Source organism: Lissotriton vulgaris, chromosome 2_1 (assembly GCF_964263255.1).
Source record: "Lissotriton vulgaris chromosome 2_1, aLisVul1.2, whole genome shotgun sequence".
NCBI lineage: Eukaryota > Metazoa > Chordata > Amphibia > Caudata > Salamandridae > Lissotriton > Lissotriton vulgaris.
In genome coordinates, this window is record NC_141687.1 from 1,290,322,653 (window position 1) to 1,290,338,624 (window position 15,972).

Consider the following 15,972-nt stretch of genomic DNA (forward strand, 5'->3'; position numbering starts at 1 on the left):
GAAAGGGAGATGCTGAATTAACTAGCAATTATTCCACAATTATTTCAACTGACCCATTTCAGCCAAGTTAAGTGTACACATTCTGCATTGGGGCCTTCATTTCTGGATGACTGCATGCCATACTGTCATCTGCATTCATTGTCAAATTCTCAGCACATATTTTCTGATCACTTCTCTGTCAGTATAATGTTTTACTCCACATCTAATTCCCACTTTACTCCTTTATGAACTGGCCAAATACCTTCAGCTCACTAATATAGACTCTTGGCCCACTTGAATGTTTTTGAGTGACCAATAAGATGTCTTACATGTAAAAGCAATCCATCAACATTCCATGCTTACTATGTGTTGAAATGTAATGTTCTGTAGCATCAAGAGTTACTGCATTTGTGAGGTCATATTTAACATCACATGTGAGTTCAAGACCTATCATAATAAAAAAGTTTGTGTAAGTACATATATTTTTTCTATATAAAAATGTTTCATTTTCGCACCCTCATAGCTGAAGTCGTTTTAAAGAATGTGAAGTGAAGTGAAAAATTCTTTATTGTATAGTTAATTAAAACCATTACAATATTCCAAAGCATAAAATGTATTTCCTTCACGTACTATGATAGATATTAACAGTTAATACCACATTTAAAATTTGAATTCAGTTTACATAATATGTACCTTTTTTAAAACAAGCATGAATTGCTGAATTATTATTATGACCTATATTATTCTTTCAATAAATTCTCAAAATAGGTTAACAATGTAATTAATTGACAAATTAATTGTGGGTCCTCTGAGTCCAGAGTTTTTAGTATTGCTAATCGGCAGGTGCGGATGCCTCTTTCATTGAACTTCCTCCTAAGTAAATTCCGGGCAAATGCATATCAGGTGTATAAAGTCCTGAACTGATGCTTCACATAGGTTACAATCCTTTGGGCCAGGGGTCCTCCAATTAGGTTGATCAGAATGTCTTCGGAATATGTAACTTTAACATACAACATGTTCACTGGAAGCGCTAATGTTTTATGTACATATGTATTACATGTGAAATTAGTTGCGTACATGCGGTTGGTGCAACCATTTATTAGGTGCATTTTGTTGCAGATGTACCACATGATGCCAAAATATTATCCTCGTAGATTTATTTTGCCCATGGCCATTGATTCAAAGACTTCTGTTGAGAAAGATCTCAACAACTTGCCTTACACCTCTGCAACTGCTGTGAAAACAACTGATGGCAAGGTAAGAACTATCACCTTGCTGCTCTAATGAATACTGTGAGAAGTTGGCCTGGTATATGATGTTTACTATTCTAGTGAGCACCTTGCAACAGTCCAAACAAACCTTATGGTGATGGTTGTAAAGTCAACCTTATAGACCAGCTATCCTAGTGGTAGCATGGACAAAGCAGTCTTAGGCCAACACTTCAGAGAGCATGTGAAGCCAATTGTTTTACCAATAATAACCCCTTGAATACCAGATGAAAGGACACCACACAAGGTATATATACAATATACATGTGTTTATTTCTAACACAACCCCTTTGCACTCTTTATGAGGTCAGAGTTCGAGATACAGCACAAGTGACTTAATAAGCATACGTTAAGTTGCACAAATACAATTCTGCCCTAGGGGCCTCGTAAACCATATACTAAAGAAGTGGTATAAGAACCACTGCAGGACAGGTGAACAGGCCTAGGGTCTTGGAAATCGGTGGGCTACACAGAGTAACCGAAGGTTAGGAAGCAGGAGTCCCACAGGGTGTGTGTGCAGTGTCTAAACACACACGCGGGTTCTCATAGACTTACAATGGGAACGTAAAGTTTAGAAACTAGTTGATTTCGGACCTTCCGGGTGGGTTACGGGAAAACCCAGTTAAAGTAGGACAATTGGATAGTTATTACCCACGGGAGCACCGGAGTACTCAAGTTACCTCACCCAGGGAAGACGAGTGCCTAGGTGTCAAGTCGTGTCGGGTTTCGTCGTGGAATCCTGTGAAGAGCTGCAAGAAGATGCTGCAGGCGACCAGGAGGAAGATGTCCGGGTGGATCCAAGGATGGATCGAGGAAGTAAAGAACCTGAAAGCAGAGGGGACAGAGTCTGGGTCACTATCCAGTGACCAGGAAGGAACCAGGAAGGAACCAGGCGATGTCGAGATGCAATCAGGTGATGTTGTGAAGCTTGTCTCTGCAGCCACGTGGACCAGGAGGTGTCGACGACAACCAGGAGCTGGATACGGACTGTCCCACAAAGGATCTCGCTGTTGGCGGTGTCGGCTTCCGGATTGGAGTCAACAAGCCTTGGCAAAGGCAACCCACACAGGATGTGAAGATCGCCTTCTGTTCAGACCAGCAAGGTATGAGGGGCTTCCCTTTTGCAGAAAAGCAGGAGCAAGCCCAGAGCACCCAGGCAAGCAGCGTTGTTTTAAAATGGAGTCTTCAAGATGGCCACTAGCCAGCGGGCTAGCAGCCGCAAAGACGCGTTGAGAGGAAATGCAAGAGCAGGCCCCACGCGGCACTCGTGGAGTGTGGAAGGCTGAGCTTCGGTGCACTTATGACTCGGTGTTGGGGCTTCTCAGGTCCCAATGCACAACTTCGAAGACGCCTCAGAAGCTGCACAGTTTAGCAAAGAGCAAAATAGCCAGGTGTCCAGTCCCATGTCTCTCGTGTCCGCCATGGGTCTCAGCTTTGTTGGAGGTATGGGTCGGGGTCGGAGAAGTCTGGAAGTCCAGTCCTGTGAAGCAGGGTCGTCGGGATCCTTCGGGAGCTTTGACAAAGCAAAACGGCAATTCGCTAGGTGGTGCCTGTTTGCACAGGGTGGTCACTCCTTGACCACAAGGGATATTCTTCAGTCTTCTAGTTGCAGTAGAATGTCAAAGGTCCAGAGTTTCATTTCAGAGTTTCAGTTCAATATAATCTAAAGTCTCTAGACTCAGCTCCTAGCTTTATACGAATTAATGGGGCTGGATTACCTGCTAGGTCCCTCCTATGGGTTGGACCAGGGAAGGGGGTGGTTATACCCCTTTTCCTTTGTCCAGTTTCGTGCTAGAGCTGGGGCTGGAGTGCCCCAGCAACTGGTTTGAACCGGACTATCCTTGGAGCACCTTGTGTGCCCCAGGCAGTGTCTCATTCCTTTCAACCCACCCTGCCCGGGGAGGTGCTAGCACCTCCCAAGGCAGGAAACCTATTGTCCAGGCCTCCCTTGCTGGAAGGGCTCCCAGCTGCAGGAGGTCAGACTTGTGTCTGTGGCAGCAGCATCCCTTTTGTGATGCTGAGGCTCTGTTTAACTTTAACCGGGTAAAGCTACAACTACATGTCTTCTCCCTCTAGAAGGGTGGAATGCTACCCCCCGCCAGAACTGGCGGTGGGGGGTGGGGGGTAGTATTCCAAAGCATATGACACCTTACACAACATGTTTTGATAAAGCCAAACCAAAGTTAGCAATAACCGCGAGGATTATAATGCACTTAAGAGTATATGGTATGGCTATATCATAGAACAGCTATAAGGACATGGTTCCGAAAGCTGCAGACAGGCTCAGCTCATGCTGGAGCACCATCTCACATAAAACCGAGCACTCTGCCTCCAGGATTGTTAAGGCCTGCCATAGGAGTGACTTATAGGTATATATGTGTCTATATATAATGGTAGGTATAGGAATACTATACCTAAGCAAAGGGTGATTACACGACCTTGCCCCAGCTGAGTGATCAGCCAGTTGTGTCAATTTGGATGGCCAGCCAAGGGTGGCATAAGATATGCTGCAGCCCCGGGTAGGCCTTGGATGCACCTATGCCCTGGGTACCTATGGTACACTATACAGGGGCTCACAAAGGTGACCCAACATCCAATTAGAGATGTACCTAAAGTACATGGAGTCCATTTTACAGTGAGCAGATAGCCTGGGGCCCTGATTAGCAGGATCCCAGGCCAACTAAGTCGAAAACCAGCTAAACACTAGGCACAAAGTTGGGGGTAACCATAGTCAGATATCCATCCTCCTACACAACCCCCCCCCCCCCCCCCAACAAAAGGGGATAAGGCTATCCTTGACCAGGTAAGCCTATATTACCTGAGTGGCCATATAAGGAGGTACCTGCACTGGCATGGTTATCCCCTGTCTCATGGTCCACTAAGCAATCCCTCACCCTAGGGGTATCAGAGGGTTTCCACCATAGGGAATCTCTACCTGTGGGGTGTTTTGGCAAAGTAAGAGGCTGGTGTGGGGATGGAGTACTGAAGTGAGGCTCCACTAATGTAGGGCTCAACTTCCTCCAATCACTCTCCACCATGTATGCCTTTCTTTCCCTGACTGAGTTGCACTGTGCTCTCAGGGTCAACCTCTGGCTACCTACAGCTGGAGGCTGGGGCCCTTTTGTTGGCTTACTGGAGGGACAGGTCTGGTTTGGGGCCCTTATGTCCCATGTTTGGCTGTGCCCAACAGAGTCCTTCTGGGGGAGGTTCCTAACTAAGAATAAGGGAGTTCTCTCAGGAGTTTGGGGAATTTTCACCTGGCTAGGGCTGCTAGCTTTGGTGCCCCTAATCTGCTGATGGGGGGTTCCAGTGGACAGGCCCTTTGGGGTCCACTGGTCTCCCTGGCCTCTACAGCCCTTGGCTGACTGAGGCAGGGTAGAGAGGGGCAGGTTACCTGCTCCAGACTGGGCCACACCTTGGAAGGGTCCACTGACATCAGAGGCTCCGTCAGGCCAGGCCTGGCTACCTCTGGGGCAGTTTCTTCACAAGGGGTAGGATCAGTTCCCTGAGGAGGCTGACCCCTACCTAAAGTCTGGTGGCAGGGAGACTTTTCTTCCTCCCCAGTGCTCTCTGTTTGTGTGGAGTGATCCATAGTTTCAGGCTTTACAACACATGAATCTGTTTGAGTTTGGGCTGGGATCATCACAGCCCTACCAACCTTTTCAGGAAGGAACTCGGTTTGGGTTTGGGCTGTTACCAACACAGCCCTGCCAACCTGTTCAGGGAAGGAGTCTGCTTGAGATTGGGCTGAGACCATCACAGCCCTTCCAACCTTTTCAGGGAGGAAATCTTGAGCTGGGGCTGTGGCTACCACAGCCCCACTAACCTTTCCAAGAAGACCTACCATTTTGGAATGAGTTTCAATCTTGTTCTACCTCAGCCCAGGCTGAGATCTCTAGATCATTTCCCAGTAGACAATCTACAGGCAAGTTTGTAGACACTGCCACTCTCTTTGAGCCAGTGACACCTCCCCAGCTGAGATTTACTACTGCCATGCGATGATCTTTCTGCACTCCATCAATATTGACCACCTGGTATGTGTACCCAGGTAAAAGTTGTCCTGAGGGGACTCGACTCTCAGTCACCATAGTGATGCTAGCCCCTGTGTCTCTATAGGCTTCAACTTTCTGACCACTGATGAGGGGCTCTTGTCTGTACTTGCCCAAAGTTTTGGGACACGCAGTGAAGTTGGCAAACCCCAGGCCATTCTCACAGACACGAGTAGCTATGGTAGGGGGCCTGGTTAGGCCAGAGTCCACCTGAGTTCCCCAAGTAAACCCAGCCAAATTCTTGGGGGCACTCCCACCACCTGGGGGATTACTACTAGTAGTAACAGGAGGCGTTGGAGTAGTACTTGGAGGAATGTTTTCCTTATTGCTGGCTTTTGGGCAACTGCTGTCAGTTTTCCAATGGCCAGGTTGCTTACATACATGGCAATAAGGTTTCTTAATGGTAGAGGAAGGATTTTGGGACCCACCCACCTCAGAGGATTTTTGGGGCCCTGTAGTGGATTTGTGCTTAGATTTATCCCCACCTTTCTCTTGAGGCTTGGTAGAATCTTTCTTCTGGTCACCACCCTGATTTTTAGGCCTAATCCTGGTTCTGACCCATTTGTCTGCCCACTTACCCAATTCTTGTGGAGAGGTCAGATCAGAGTCCACCAGGTGCTGGTGTATAAGCTGGTTTTGACAAATACTAAGGAGCTGCTCCCTCATAATCAATTTATACAATCCTGTATAGTCATGTACTTTGCTGCCCAATAACCAGCCCTCCAGAGCCTTAGTAGCACAATCTACAAAATCAGTCCAGTCCTGAGTCTGTGTCTTCTGGGTATCCCTGAACAACAACCTATATTGCTCAGTGGTTAAGCCAAACCCATCAATCAGAGCACTCTTCAGGACTGTGTAGTTATTAGCATCCTCATCACTAACTGTGAGGAGCGTGTCTCTACCTTTTTCTGAAAAGGAGAGCCATAAGATTGCTGCCCACTTACTTTGGGGTACCTGCTGTACTTTGCAAGCTCTCTCCAAAGCAGTTATCCATTTGTGGATGCCATCCCCAATTTTGTAGGGTGGGACAATCTTGCTTAGGTTTCTAGTATCATAGGACATATCTTTATCCTTAGGGATATTGCTGCCACCAGTGGAATCTAATCCACTTAACTTTTGCTCTCTTGCAAGAGCAAGTCTCTCTTTGGCGATAGCAAGTTCTTACCTCCCAATCCTCAGATTGACTTCTCTCATTCTGGCCTGATGTTCCTTTCTCTCAGGGGAAGACATTATCCTAACAACATCTGACCCTACTGAGACACCAGAGTGGTGAGATTACCTGGATAGGGATCTCCTCCTCCTGGGCTCAGTGTTAAGCCTGCTTGGGGGTCTGTATGGGGCTATGCCCCCTCCAGCCCCATGTAGACTTAGGTTAGCCTGGGTAAGTACTCCTACTTTGCCTGGCTATCAGCATCCTCCTCAGAGTCCTCCTCTTCTACTTCAGCTTCATCAATAAGATTAGTATCAGGGTAACCCTCTGTTGAGGGTTGTCCCTCATTGGCATTAACTGACAGACCTGTGCTAGAGGCCTTTAGAGCATCATATTCTTCCATGAGCTCAATAAGGTGTCTGAGGGTAGGGTTGGAACCCTGTTTTAACTTTCTAGATGTGCACAAGTGCCTTAAATCATGGAAAGTTAGGGTATCATATCTGGAAGGTATCCTTAAAGGATCTACCTCCACTGGGAGAGATCCACTTGGTTCTGCTCTCAGAGACATGATCTAGTGAGGTGTGTTGTGTGCACCCACCTACACTACTACACTAAGTGATACCTACTAAACCTCTCTCTGGGAGTTGTAGTCAGGGTGTGCTAGGCCCTTTGCTCCAACTCCAGTTTCTAAGTTTGAATTTTGCTATTTTACGCATAGTTTAATTAGATATTTGTGACCGTTAGAATGGTCTTTCTGAACTTTATTGAAAGTTGAGTCTGGGTAATATAACAAAATGGTTTGCCTATTTTGTTTTCTACACATATTTACCAAACTGGTAAATTACTATGCACGTTTGTATTATCGTTTCGACTGATTTGGAGGAACTCTCAAATTGTAGAGATGAAAGTGCTGCATTACTGCAGGATGAGATGATTTTCCCAAATTTACACACCTTGTTATATTTCTTTTTTCCAAGCTCAATAACTTTAAAATTGGGCCACACCATGCTTGCTAATTGAAGTGAGTATGGATGAATGATAACTATTTCAGCTTTTATTACCTTAGATCCAAGTTGCTTTGAACCCCTTGGTACAATTGTGCCACACACTACATTCATTGAATATGAACTTCAGTTTGCCCAGAAAATTCAACTTGATGTTGAACTCAGTTACAAAATATGAACTTGGTTGAAACCTGCACCAGAGTGTGCAACAAGGTTCTGGAATGCTTTGGTATTAGTGAGCGAAGATCAAATGTGTATGTTCTTAGGGCCAGGTTTACTAACATTTAGTCACAAAAAGTGATTGCTAGTTGCTTACTCACTTTGTGCAACCAGTCTCCCATTTTGTGGTGCAACCTATATACTAATACATTGCATCACAAAAAATCCAGCATAATTTCCAATCACCACCTTCTTTAAGAAGTGTGTAACAATTCGGTGGTTTGCAACCACAAATGCAGTATCAAACTGTTGATATATCTTGTGCAGAATCGCAGTTAGGATGGTACAACCCTTTCATGCCCCTTCCAAATTGAGATTTAAAATGAATCGCAAAGCACATTTTTGATTTGTAAAGTCTTTTCTGTATCATAAAAATGTTTACTAAATATTAAAATATGATTTTGCTGTTGCACATCCTTTGGAATTGCAAATCACAGGGCTTGCGATTGTAAAATGCTTTAGTACAATGGCGTCTTAGTTCCCTGCTCATTTGCAAGAACGCTTTTTGTGTAGGTGCGTTGAAATTCACTTGTTTTCTACATGTGGTTGTGAAAACAACAACAACCTAAACTAAACATTATCATCAGCCACTTGTGTATTATGACGACAACTAACTACACTAATATTCTACCCACTAAATCTGTAATTACGATCCAAGGACCGTATGTATCAGTATTGGACATAGCTATTACCTAATTGCGATTTTCTGCAATTCACAAATAGGTAATTGCTATTTGAATGTATGAAACTCCATGAGTTTCATTTAGCATTTCCTAATGAGTCCCAAATCGACCTACCTTGTTAATATTCCTGAGGTAGCTGGCAATATGCGACCCATTAGGAAATGCTATAATCCCAGGGATGGTGGCCTGCTGGGGTCAGCAGACCACCATGTTGGTGATTGCTTTTAAATAAAGCAGTATTTTATTTTGTTAATGCAACCTGTTTTCCTTAAAGGAAAATGGGAAGTGTTTAAAAAAAATTAATGCAAAGTATTCTTTCCATTTTTAAAGAGTAGGCAGTGGTCCGTGGGGTCACTACCTGTTCTAAAAAAGTTTTTGCATACATTCACAAAGGGCAAGGGGTCCCCTGTGGACACCTTCCCATTTGCAAATGGGTTACCACCTACTTAAAGTTGGTGGTAAACTGTGAATGTCTTGCAACCACCTTTAGGTCACAAAACATTCCCAAACACCACTGATTTTAGGAAGGGACGCCCCTTCCTGATACCGCATTGGTATGTATTTGTAATTCCATTCCAAATTGCGATTGGACAACATGGTACTGAATTGCAAATTGGAATTCATACATACCAAAATGAATATTTGCGGCCGCGAATGGCCAGATCGGCATTATAAATAAGTCTGTAAATATGAATTAAATAGCAACTGACCTTGCTCAATAGACACAAAAGGGGATGATGGACGGAGCGTTTGAGCAAATCAAACACTCACCCCCAGTCAACTGATCTGGGTTTAATCCATCACCATTCTTTAGCTCACTCCGCCACCCCAGTTCAGACATGACCATATGCAAATCAGTCTGACCCTGTGCCTCATGGAAACAGTCCAGCCCGAACTGCCAAAGCCATGTCTTCCCTGGACCGGAAACGCGCATCCTGGGAACGGTTTCTGGCATTTCAGACTCACGTCTGAGCATACCCTGCCAACTTAGGGTGAACAAAGCGATACAAAAGGGGATGATGGACGGAGCGTTTGAGCAAATAAAACACTCACCCCCAGTCAACTGATCTGGGTTTAATCCATCAACATTCTTTAGCTCACTCCGCCACCCCAGTTCAGACATGGCCATATGCAAATCAGTCTGGCCCTGTGCCTCATGGAAACAGTCCAGCCAGAACTGACAATGCCATGTCTTCCCTGGACCTGAAACACGCATCCGGGGACCGGTTTCTGGCATTTCAGCCGTCATCAGCTAGGCTAGCTTGAATCCAGTGGCAAAGTGAGCAAGGGATTTACGTCTGAGCATACACTGCCAACTTAGGGCGAACAAAGCGATACAAAAGGGGATGATGGACGGAGCGTTTGAGCAAATCAAACACTCACCCCCAGTCAACTGATCTGGGTTTAATCCATCACCATTCTTTAGCTCACTCTGCCACCCCAGTTCAGACATGGCCACCCTGTTGATCTGTTGACTGGGTGTGAGTGTTTGATTGGTTCAGATGCTCCGTCCATCACCACCCCCTTTTGTACCGCCTTGCTCAATAAATACCACATTATTTCAAAATATAGATCACTAAGAGCCACATGTCAAATGGCAATCTGTAATGTATATTGTAGCTGCCAATTGACTCCATATCATGTATTAACTTCTTTGCTGAACATGTCCGCCTTGGGCCTTAAATAATGAAGAATCCAACACATAGGGCAGGACGCATTCTCGATGCAGATTTTGTTAGTCATGATTCACTCCAAGCAAAGCAACCTTTTTCCCCAATTCGAGCAGACCATGTCGCTATTACCCTTTAGAGTAAGATTAAATAATGGACAAAGTAAGTCTAGTTCTACTTGCCCATCTCAAGTACATATATGCTGTAAAATAACTACCCACAAATGTCAGTGCAGCTCCGTATAATCAACCATACCAATTACGAATAACATTAATGATTAGGTAGACATTTTCAATAAATGGATGGTGTTAACTGTCAATTAATTAGCGGCTCTTAATAATAAAAAGTCAAAATGGAGCGCACCTTGTCCTCCATGGTTCTCTGGCAGCTTACACACAGAAAAAAGGTTCTTTAAAAGACTAGAGATGAAAGAGAGAGCCACGAATGATCAAGAATAAAATAGCAGTGTCTCAGTCAGATTAAGAAGTGTAAACAATTGAACAACAGCTATCCTCTTAAAATCCCAGTCTGTAGTTCTTTAATAATATTAAACAAATCAACAACTCTGAGGCAAGAACATGTGAAAATATCCCTCTCTTAGTCTATCTTTGCTAATATGGTGTCCTCTTTTGAAGATAAAATTGACAATATATTCCAGCTTCCAAAATATTCATGAGATTCCTACAGATTGCCTAACCTCTGCGAACCTCTTGTCCCATTCGAGTTCAAAAGAAGCAGCAGTTTTGGAACTCCTAGTTTTTATTCTATCAGGATCCTTACTGTGTGTCCCCCAGATCCTTAAACAAATCGTATTTGTCCTGCTATCACCCATTTGTGTGATAATTCATTGGAGAAGGCAGAATTACCTTTGGACTGAAAAAAAGCAATAGTTATCAATCCTACGCAACTGGCTTTGCCACCTAGGATAAGTGAAATAGCTGTATATGCCCAACTTCCTTAATAGGTTTGATGTAATTCCTTATGTGACTCCTCACAATTAGGATTTAGGATGTCTCAAGTCTGAGAACGAACTTGTATCAAGCAAGAAGTAAATGATTATTTAGGGTGGTCACTAACCTGTTAGGTCCACGCAAAGGTTTCAATCATTTAAACCATGCCCACCCCCTGGCAGCTGTGGCTTAGAGCAGACATGCTTAATTTAGGGAAAATGTGCAAAGAATTTAGAACTACCAAACTAGTTAAAAAGTCAAAGACACAAAACATTAAAAATGGCACTCAAGTTTATATCAATAGAAACACAGTTAATAAATAAAATGATGTCTAAACGATAAAATCCAATAAAGGTCACCACATACATGGATTTTAAACAAGTTAAGGAGAAAAGCATCAAGAAAAGGTAAAGCGCCAGGAGAAAGTATTAATCAGACCCTCCAGGATATCACGATTTCGCGATTTGCCGCGAAATCGGCACTTTTGTAAAAATGCCACGATTTTTTCAAAAGTGCCAGCGAAATCGGCACTTTTGTAAAAATTGCAGGATTTTTACAAAAGTGCCAGCGAAATCTAGACATCCAGACCCCTTTCAAGGGGGTGGAGTGGGTCTGTGGAGGGGTGTAGACAGGCAGTGGGAAGAACTCTCAATGCCAATGTGTTAACTGGCCTTGAATTGGAGTATCCTCAGACAATCCTAGCGTGCTGAACAAAAATCGGCGTGCTCATTAGCTAGTAAATCCGCACGTGGTTTGGGTATTTTGTTAGAGCCAATGTTCCCCCTTCCCTCCCGCCCCCCTGACCCCCCCCCACGCCACCCTTCAGATTGTCCCTCCGTTCGCCGCGCGCTCTTGGAGCTGCTCCGGCACACACGCTTGTCTAAAGGTTACTTTAAAAAGGCGGTTTAAAAATAACCGGGAAATGGGCTGCGGCGGGGATGCACGCCAGAGCCACTCATCCTTCATTCTGAGTCATGGTGACTTGGCGCTTTCCAGGGCTGAGCGTCTGTTCCCCGCTCTGCGGCACCTGCTGCTGCCTTTTTCTGAGGACGCGCTCTCTCTTCCCGTCAAATTCTCGCGTGCGCATTGCTAAAACCGAACGGGACACATTTTGGGGGATATCACGCACGTGCCGATTTCTACCTTACTTTGCAGGAATACTACTACACACCGTGGCACTAGGCTCAAACAGCTGCGTGTACTCTGCGCGTAGGCAAAGCATTTTCTCTCATTTCAGCCTACGTGTACAAACCACGCTGAGACACTGACATCGCCAGAACAAGCACTCTGCAGCCAGGGGTCAGGCTAGCACCATCTGTGTATTTGTAGCGTGCTAGCACACAGTTGGGCCCCTTGGAGTAACGTGGGTGGACGGGGGGGGGGGAATACGTTCTTGCGGTCTCGTTCAAACCTTTGCTCTCCCACAGCTCTGCTTGCGCCTAGGACGGTGAATGGCTGGCAAGTGACAGTTTGCTGCGTCTGTTGTGGACTTTCATGTAAAGTTATCTGCTGAGGAAAGAAAGTAGAAAGGTGCTGCCCCTGCAGTCTTATCAAGTGAGTAGGCTTTGAATGTATAGGCGTCTGGTGCACAGGATTAGCCATTTGTTTTGAAAAAAAGCTTTGTCTAGGGCTGCTCACTTACAAAGAAAACTTTCAGGGTGCATCCTATTTATTTATGCGTTTTTATACAGCCCAGACATAATTACCCAGAGGTGCCCAAGCGCTTTACAATAGAGCGAAGAACATTACCTGAGAAATTAAGACGAGTAACAGGGTAATAGGTGACAATACTTATAGCTACTTCGGTTACACAAACACACAAAGACCACAAACACACCAGGGACCAACACACGCAGACCACATACACACCAGGGACCACACACACAGACCACAGACACACCAGGGACCAACACACACAGACCACAGACACACCAGGGACCAACACATACAGACCACAAACACACCAGGAACCAACATACACAGACCACAAACACAAACAAGCATTAGGAATGCATTAGGGCTCGGGTTTGTTTGAGTTTGAGATAATGGAGCTTGCACCACTGCTGCTTATGATCTCCTTCTTGCGAGTGTGAGAAGCTTGCACAACTGCTACCTGTAATGTCCTTCTTGTGAGTGTAAGAAGCTTGCACCGCTGCTCCCTGTGATGTCCTTCTTGTGACTGATGTCCTTCTTGTGAGTGTGAGAAGCTTGCACCGCTGCTGCCTGTGATGTCCTTCTTGTGAGTGTGATAAGCTTGCACCGCTGCTGCCTGTGATGTCCTTCTTGCGAGTGTGAGAAGCTTGCACAACTGCTGCCTGTAATGTCCTTCTTGTGAGTGTAAGAAGCTTGCACCGCTGCTCCCTGTGATGTCCTTCTTGTGACTGATGTCCTTCTTGTGAGTGTGAGAAGCTTGCACCGCTGCTGCCTGTGATGTCCTTCTTGTGAGTGTGATAAGCTTGCACCGCTGCTGCCTGTGATGTCCTTCTTGCGAGTGTGAGAAGCTTGCACAACTGCTGCCTGTAATGTCCTTCTTGTGAGTGTGAGAAGCTTGCACCGCTGCTGCCTGTGATGTCCTTCTTGTGAGTGTGATAAGCTTGCACCGCTGCTGCCAGTGATCTCCTTCTTGTGAGTGTGAGAAGCTTGCACCGCTGCTGCCTGTGATGTCCTTCTTGTGAGTGTGAGAAGCTTGCACCGCTGCTGCCTGTGAGTATGACAAGATTGCATTGCGCATCTCTGTGCTGAGCCTGTTCTTTGTAAGGGACTCTTGCTCTGTTGCTGCTGCTGCCTTGGCACCGCTGCTGCCAGTGATCTCCTTCTTGTGAGTGTGAGAAGCTTGCATCACTGCTGCCTGTGATGTCCTTCTTGTGAGTGTGAGAAGCTTGCACCGCTGCTTACATAGATATATAGATATAGATAGATATATAGATATAGATAGATATGCTCTGTTGCTGCTGCTGCCTTGGCACAGTACCTGTTGTGAGTGTGTAAGGGAAGCTTGCACCGCTACTGCCTGTGATGTCCTTCTTGTGAGTGATGTCCTTCTTGTGAGTGTGAGAAGCTTGCACCACTGCTGCCTGTGATGTCCTTCTTGTGAGTGTGAGAAGCTTGCACCGCTGCTGCCTGTGATGTCCTTCTTGCGAGTGTGAGAAGCTTGCACCACTGCTACCCGTGATGTCCTTCTTGTGAGTGTGAGAAGCTTGCACCGCTGCTCCCTGTGATGTCCTTCAGTACAGCATAAAATATGCAGGATCGAAGGGCTGCTCTGTCTCGTCTTCATTCTGGTGCAGCCACTGACTTAAGTGTTCTGTTGTTGTTGTTGTTACTTGTCACACAGCGCTGAGCTTACTCTGACGCACTGCATGATATAATCTATTTCAAACACAGCCAACCTACTGGACCCACGCTGTAGCTAGTTATTTGTGTGTAGTATATGTGTGTGTGCGTGGTGTATTGTGTTATATTATATTGTAATTCCATTTATGTAGCACTCACTACCCCTGAAGAGGCGTCGAAGTGGTATGCTTGTATACAGTGTGTATGTATGCCTTTGTGGGTGCGTAGTTTGCACCGGTGTTCTTGCATGGAGTGTGTATGTGTGCCTATGTGAGTGCGTACTTTGCACTAGTGTGCTTGCATGCAGTGTGCATGTGTGCATGTGTGCCTTTGTGGGTGTGTATTAAACGCAGCAGGGCTGCTCTGTCTGGTCAAGTTCTCATTGGCACAGAATCTGCAGACTGGCAGTGCTGCTCTGTCTCTTCATCCTTCTGGTGCAGCCAGCAGGGCTGCTCTGTCTCATCATCCTTCTAGTACAGCATAAAATCTGCAGGCTCGTAGGGCTGCTCTGTCTCGTCGTCATTCTGGTGCAGCCACTGACTTATAGAACTAGTTCTTAAAATACGAAAAGTATGTAGGCATTTTTTAAGCAGCTGGCAAGATTATGTTTACCCCAAATAGGCTACTTAATGTTTGTTGAACATTTTAGCCGCAGTAAATGAAAAACAAAATAAATTAAACAGCACTGCGATACACATATACACTGACAAGCACAGCTGCGCCACAAAGTTGTTGTGATGCTTGTGCGTGTCTTTCCTACATGCTGTTTTCAGTATTCGACTTAACCATGTCTATAGATGGTTCTAAGAACACACTGATGTAAGGCATAAGACAACAAATGTTTAGTTTTAAAAACATGTGAAGTTACTGAAAGTAGAAAAACAGACTCTCAAACACTCTTGGCCTCATAAAAGTGAAGAGGACATCTGTTTTCTGTTAATTACTTCTTATCTCATCTTGTCAGAGTAGTGTCACATTCCTACCCTCTTCCCTGGCCTCATGCTTCAGGGAGATGGGGCAAACAGATTCGAAACTTTGTTTTCCCACTAAGACAAGGATCCATTTAAAAACAAGCATTAGGAATGCATTAGGGCTCGGGTTTGTTTTAAGTAAGAGATAATGGCATTGTAAATGGAAATGTGTTTTAGGCACTCTGCACTACCACTCTGCACTCTGCACTACCAATCTGCACTCTGCACTCTCAATCTGCACTCTGCACTCTCAATCTATACTCTGCACTTTCAATCTGCACTCTGCACTACCACTCTGCACTACCACTCTGCACTCTGCACTACCACTCTGCACTCTGCACTACCACTCTGCACTCTGCACTACCACTCTGCACTCTGCACTACCACTCTGCACTACCACTCTGCACTCTGCACTACCACTCTGCACTCTGCACTACCAACCTGCACTCTGCACTACCAATCTGCACTCTGCACTACCAATCTGCACTCTGCACTACCAACCTGCACTCAGCACTACCAATCTGCACTCTGCACTACCAACCTGCACTCTGCACTACCAATCTGCACTCTGCACTCTCAATCTGCACTCTGCACTACCAATCTGTACTATGCACTACCAATCTGCACTTTGCACTACCATTCTGCACTACCACTCTGCACTACCACTCTGCACTCTGCACTACCACTCTGCACTAC

The 15,972-nt window shown here is 45.3% G+C and overlaps 1 protein-coding gene across 1 annotated transcript in view; it reads left to right on the forward strand.

Moving 5' to 3' along the window:
* The window catches only part of LOC147732522 (carotenoid-cleaving dioxygenase, mitochondrial-like), a 481,496-nt gene that overhangs the window by 286,795 nt on the left and 178,729 nt on the right, over positions 1 to 15,972 (forward strand). Inside the window, exon 9 of the mRNA XM_086954272.1 lies at positions 1,099 to 1,236. Within this exon, the coding sequence (XP_086810398.1) occupies positions 1,099 to 1,236 (138 nt within the window). The remainder of the gene's footprint in view (positions 1 to 1,098; positions 1,237 to 15,972) is intronic.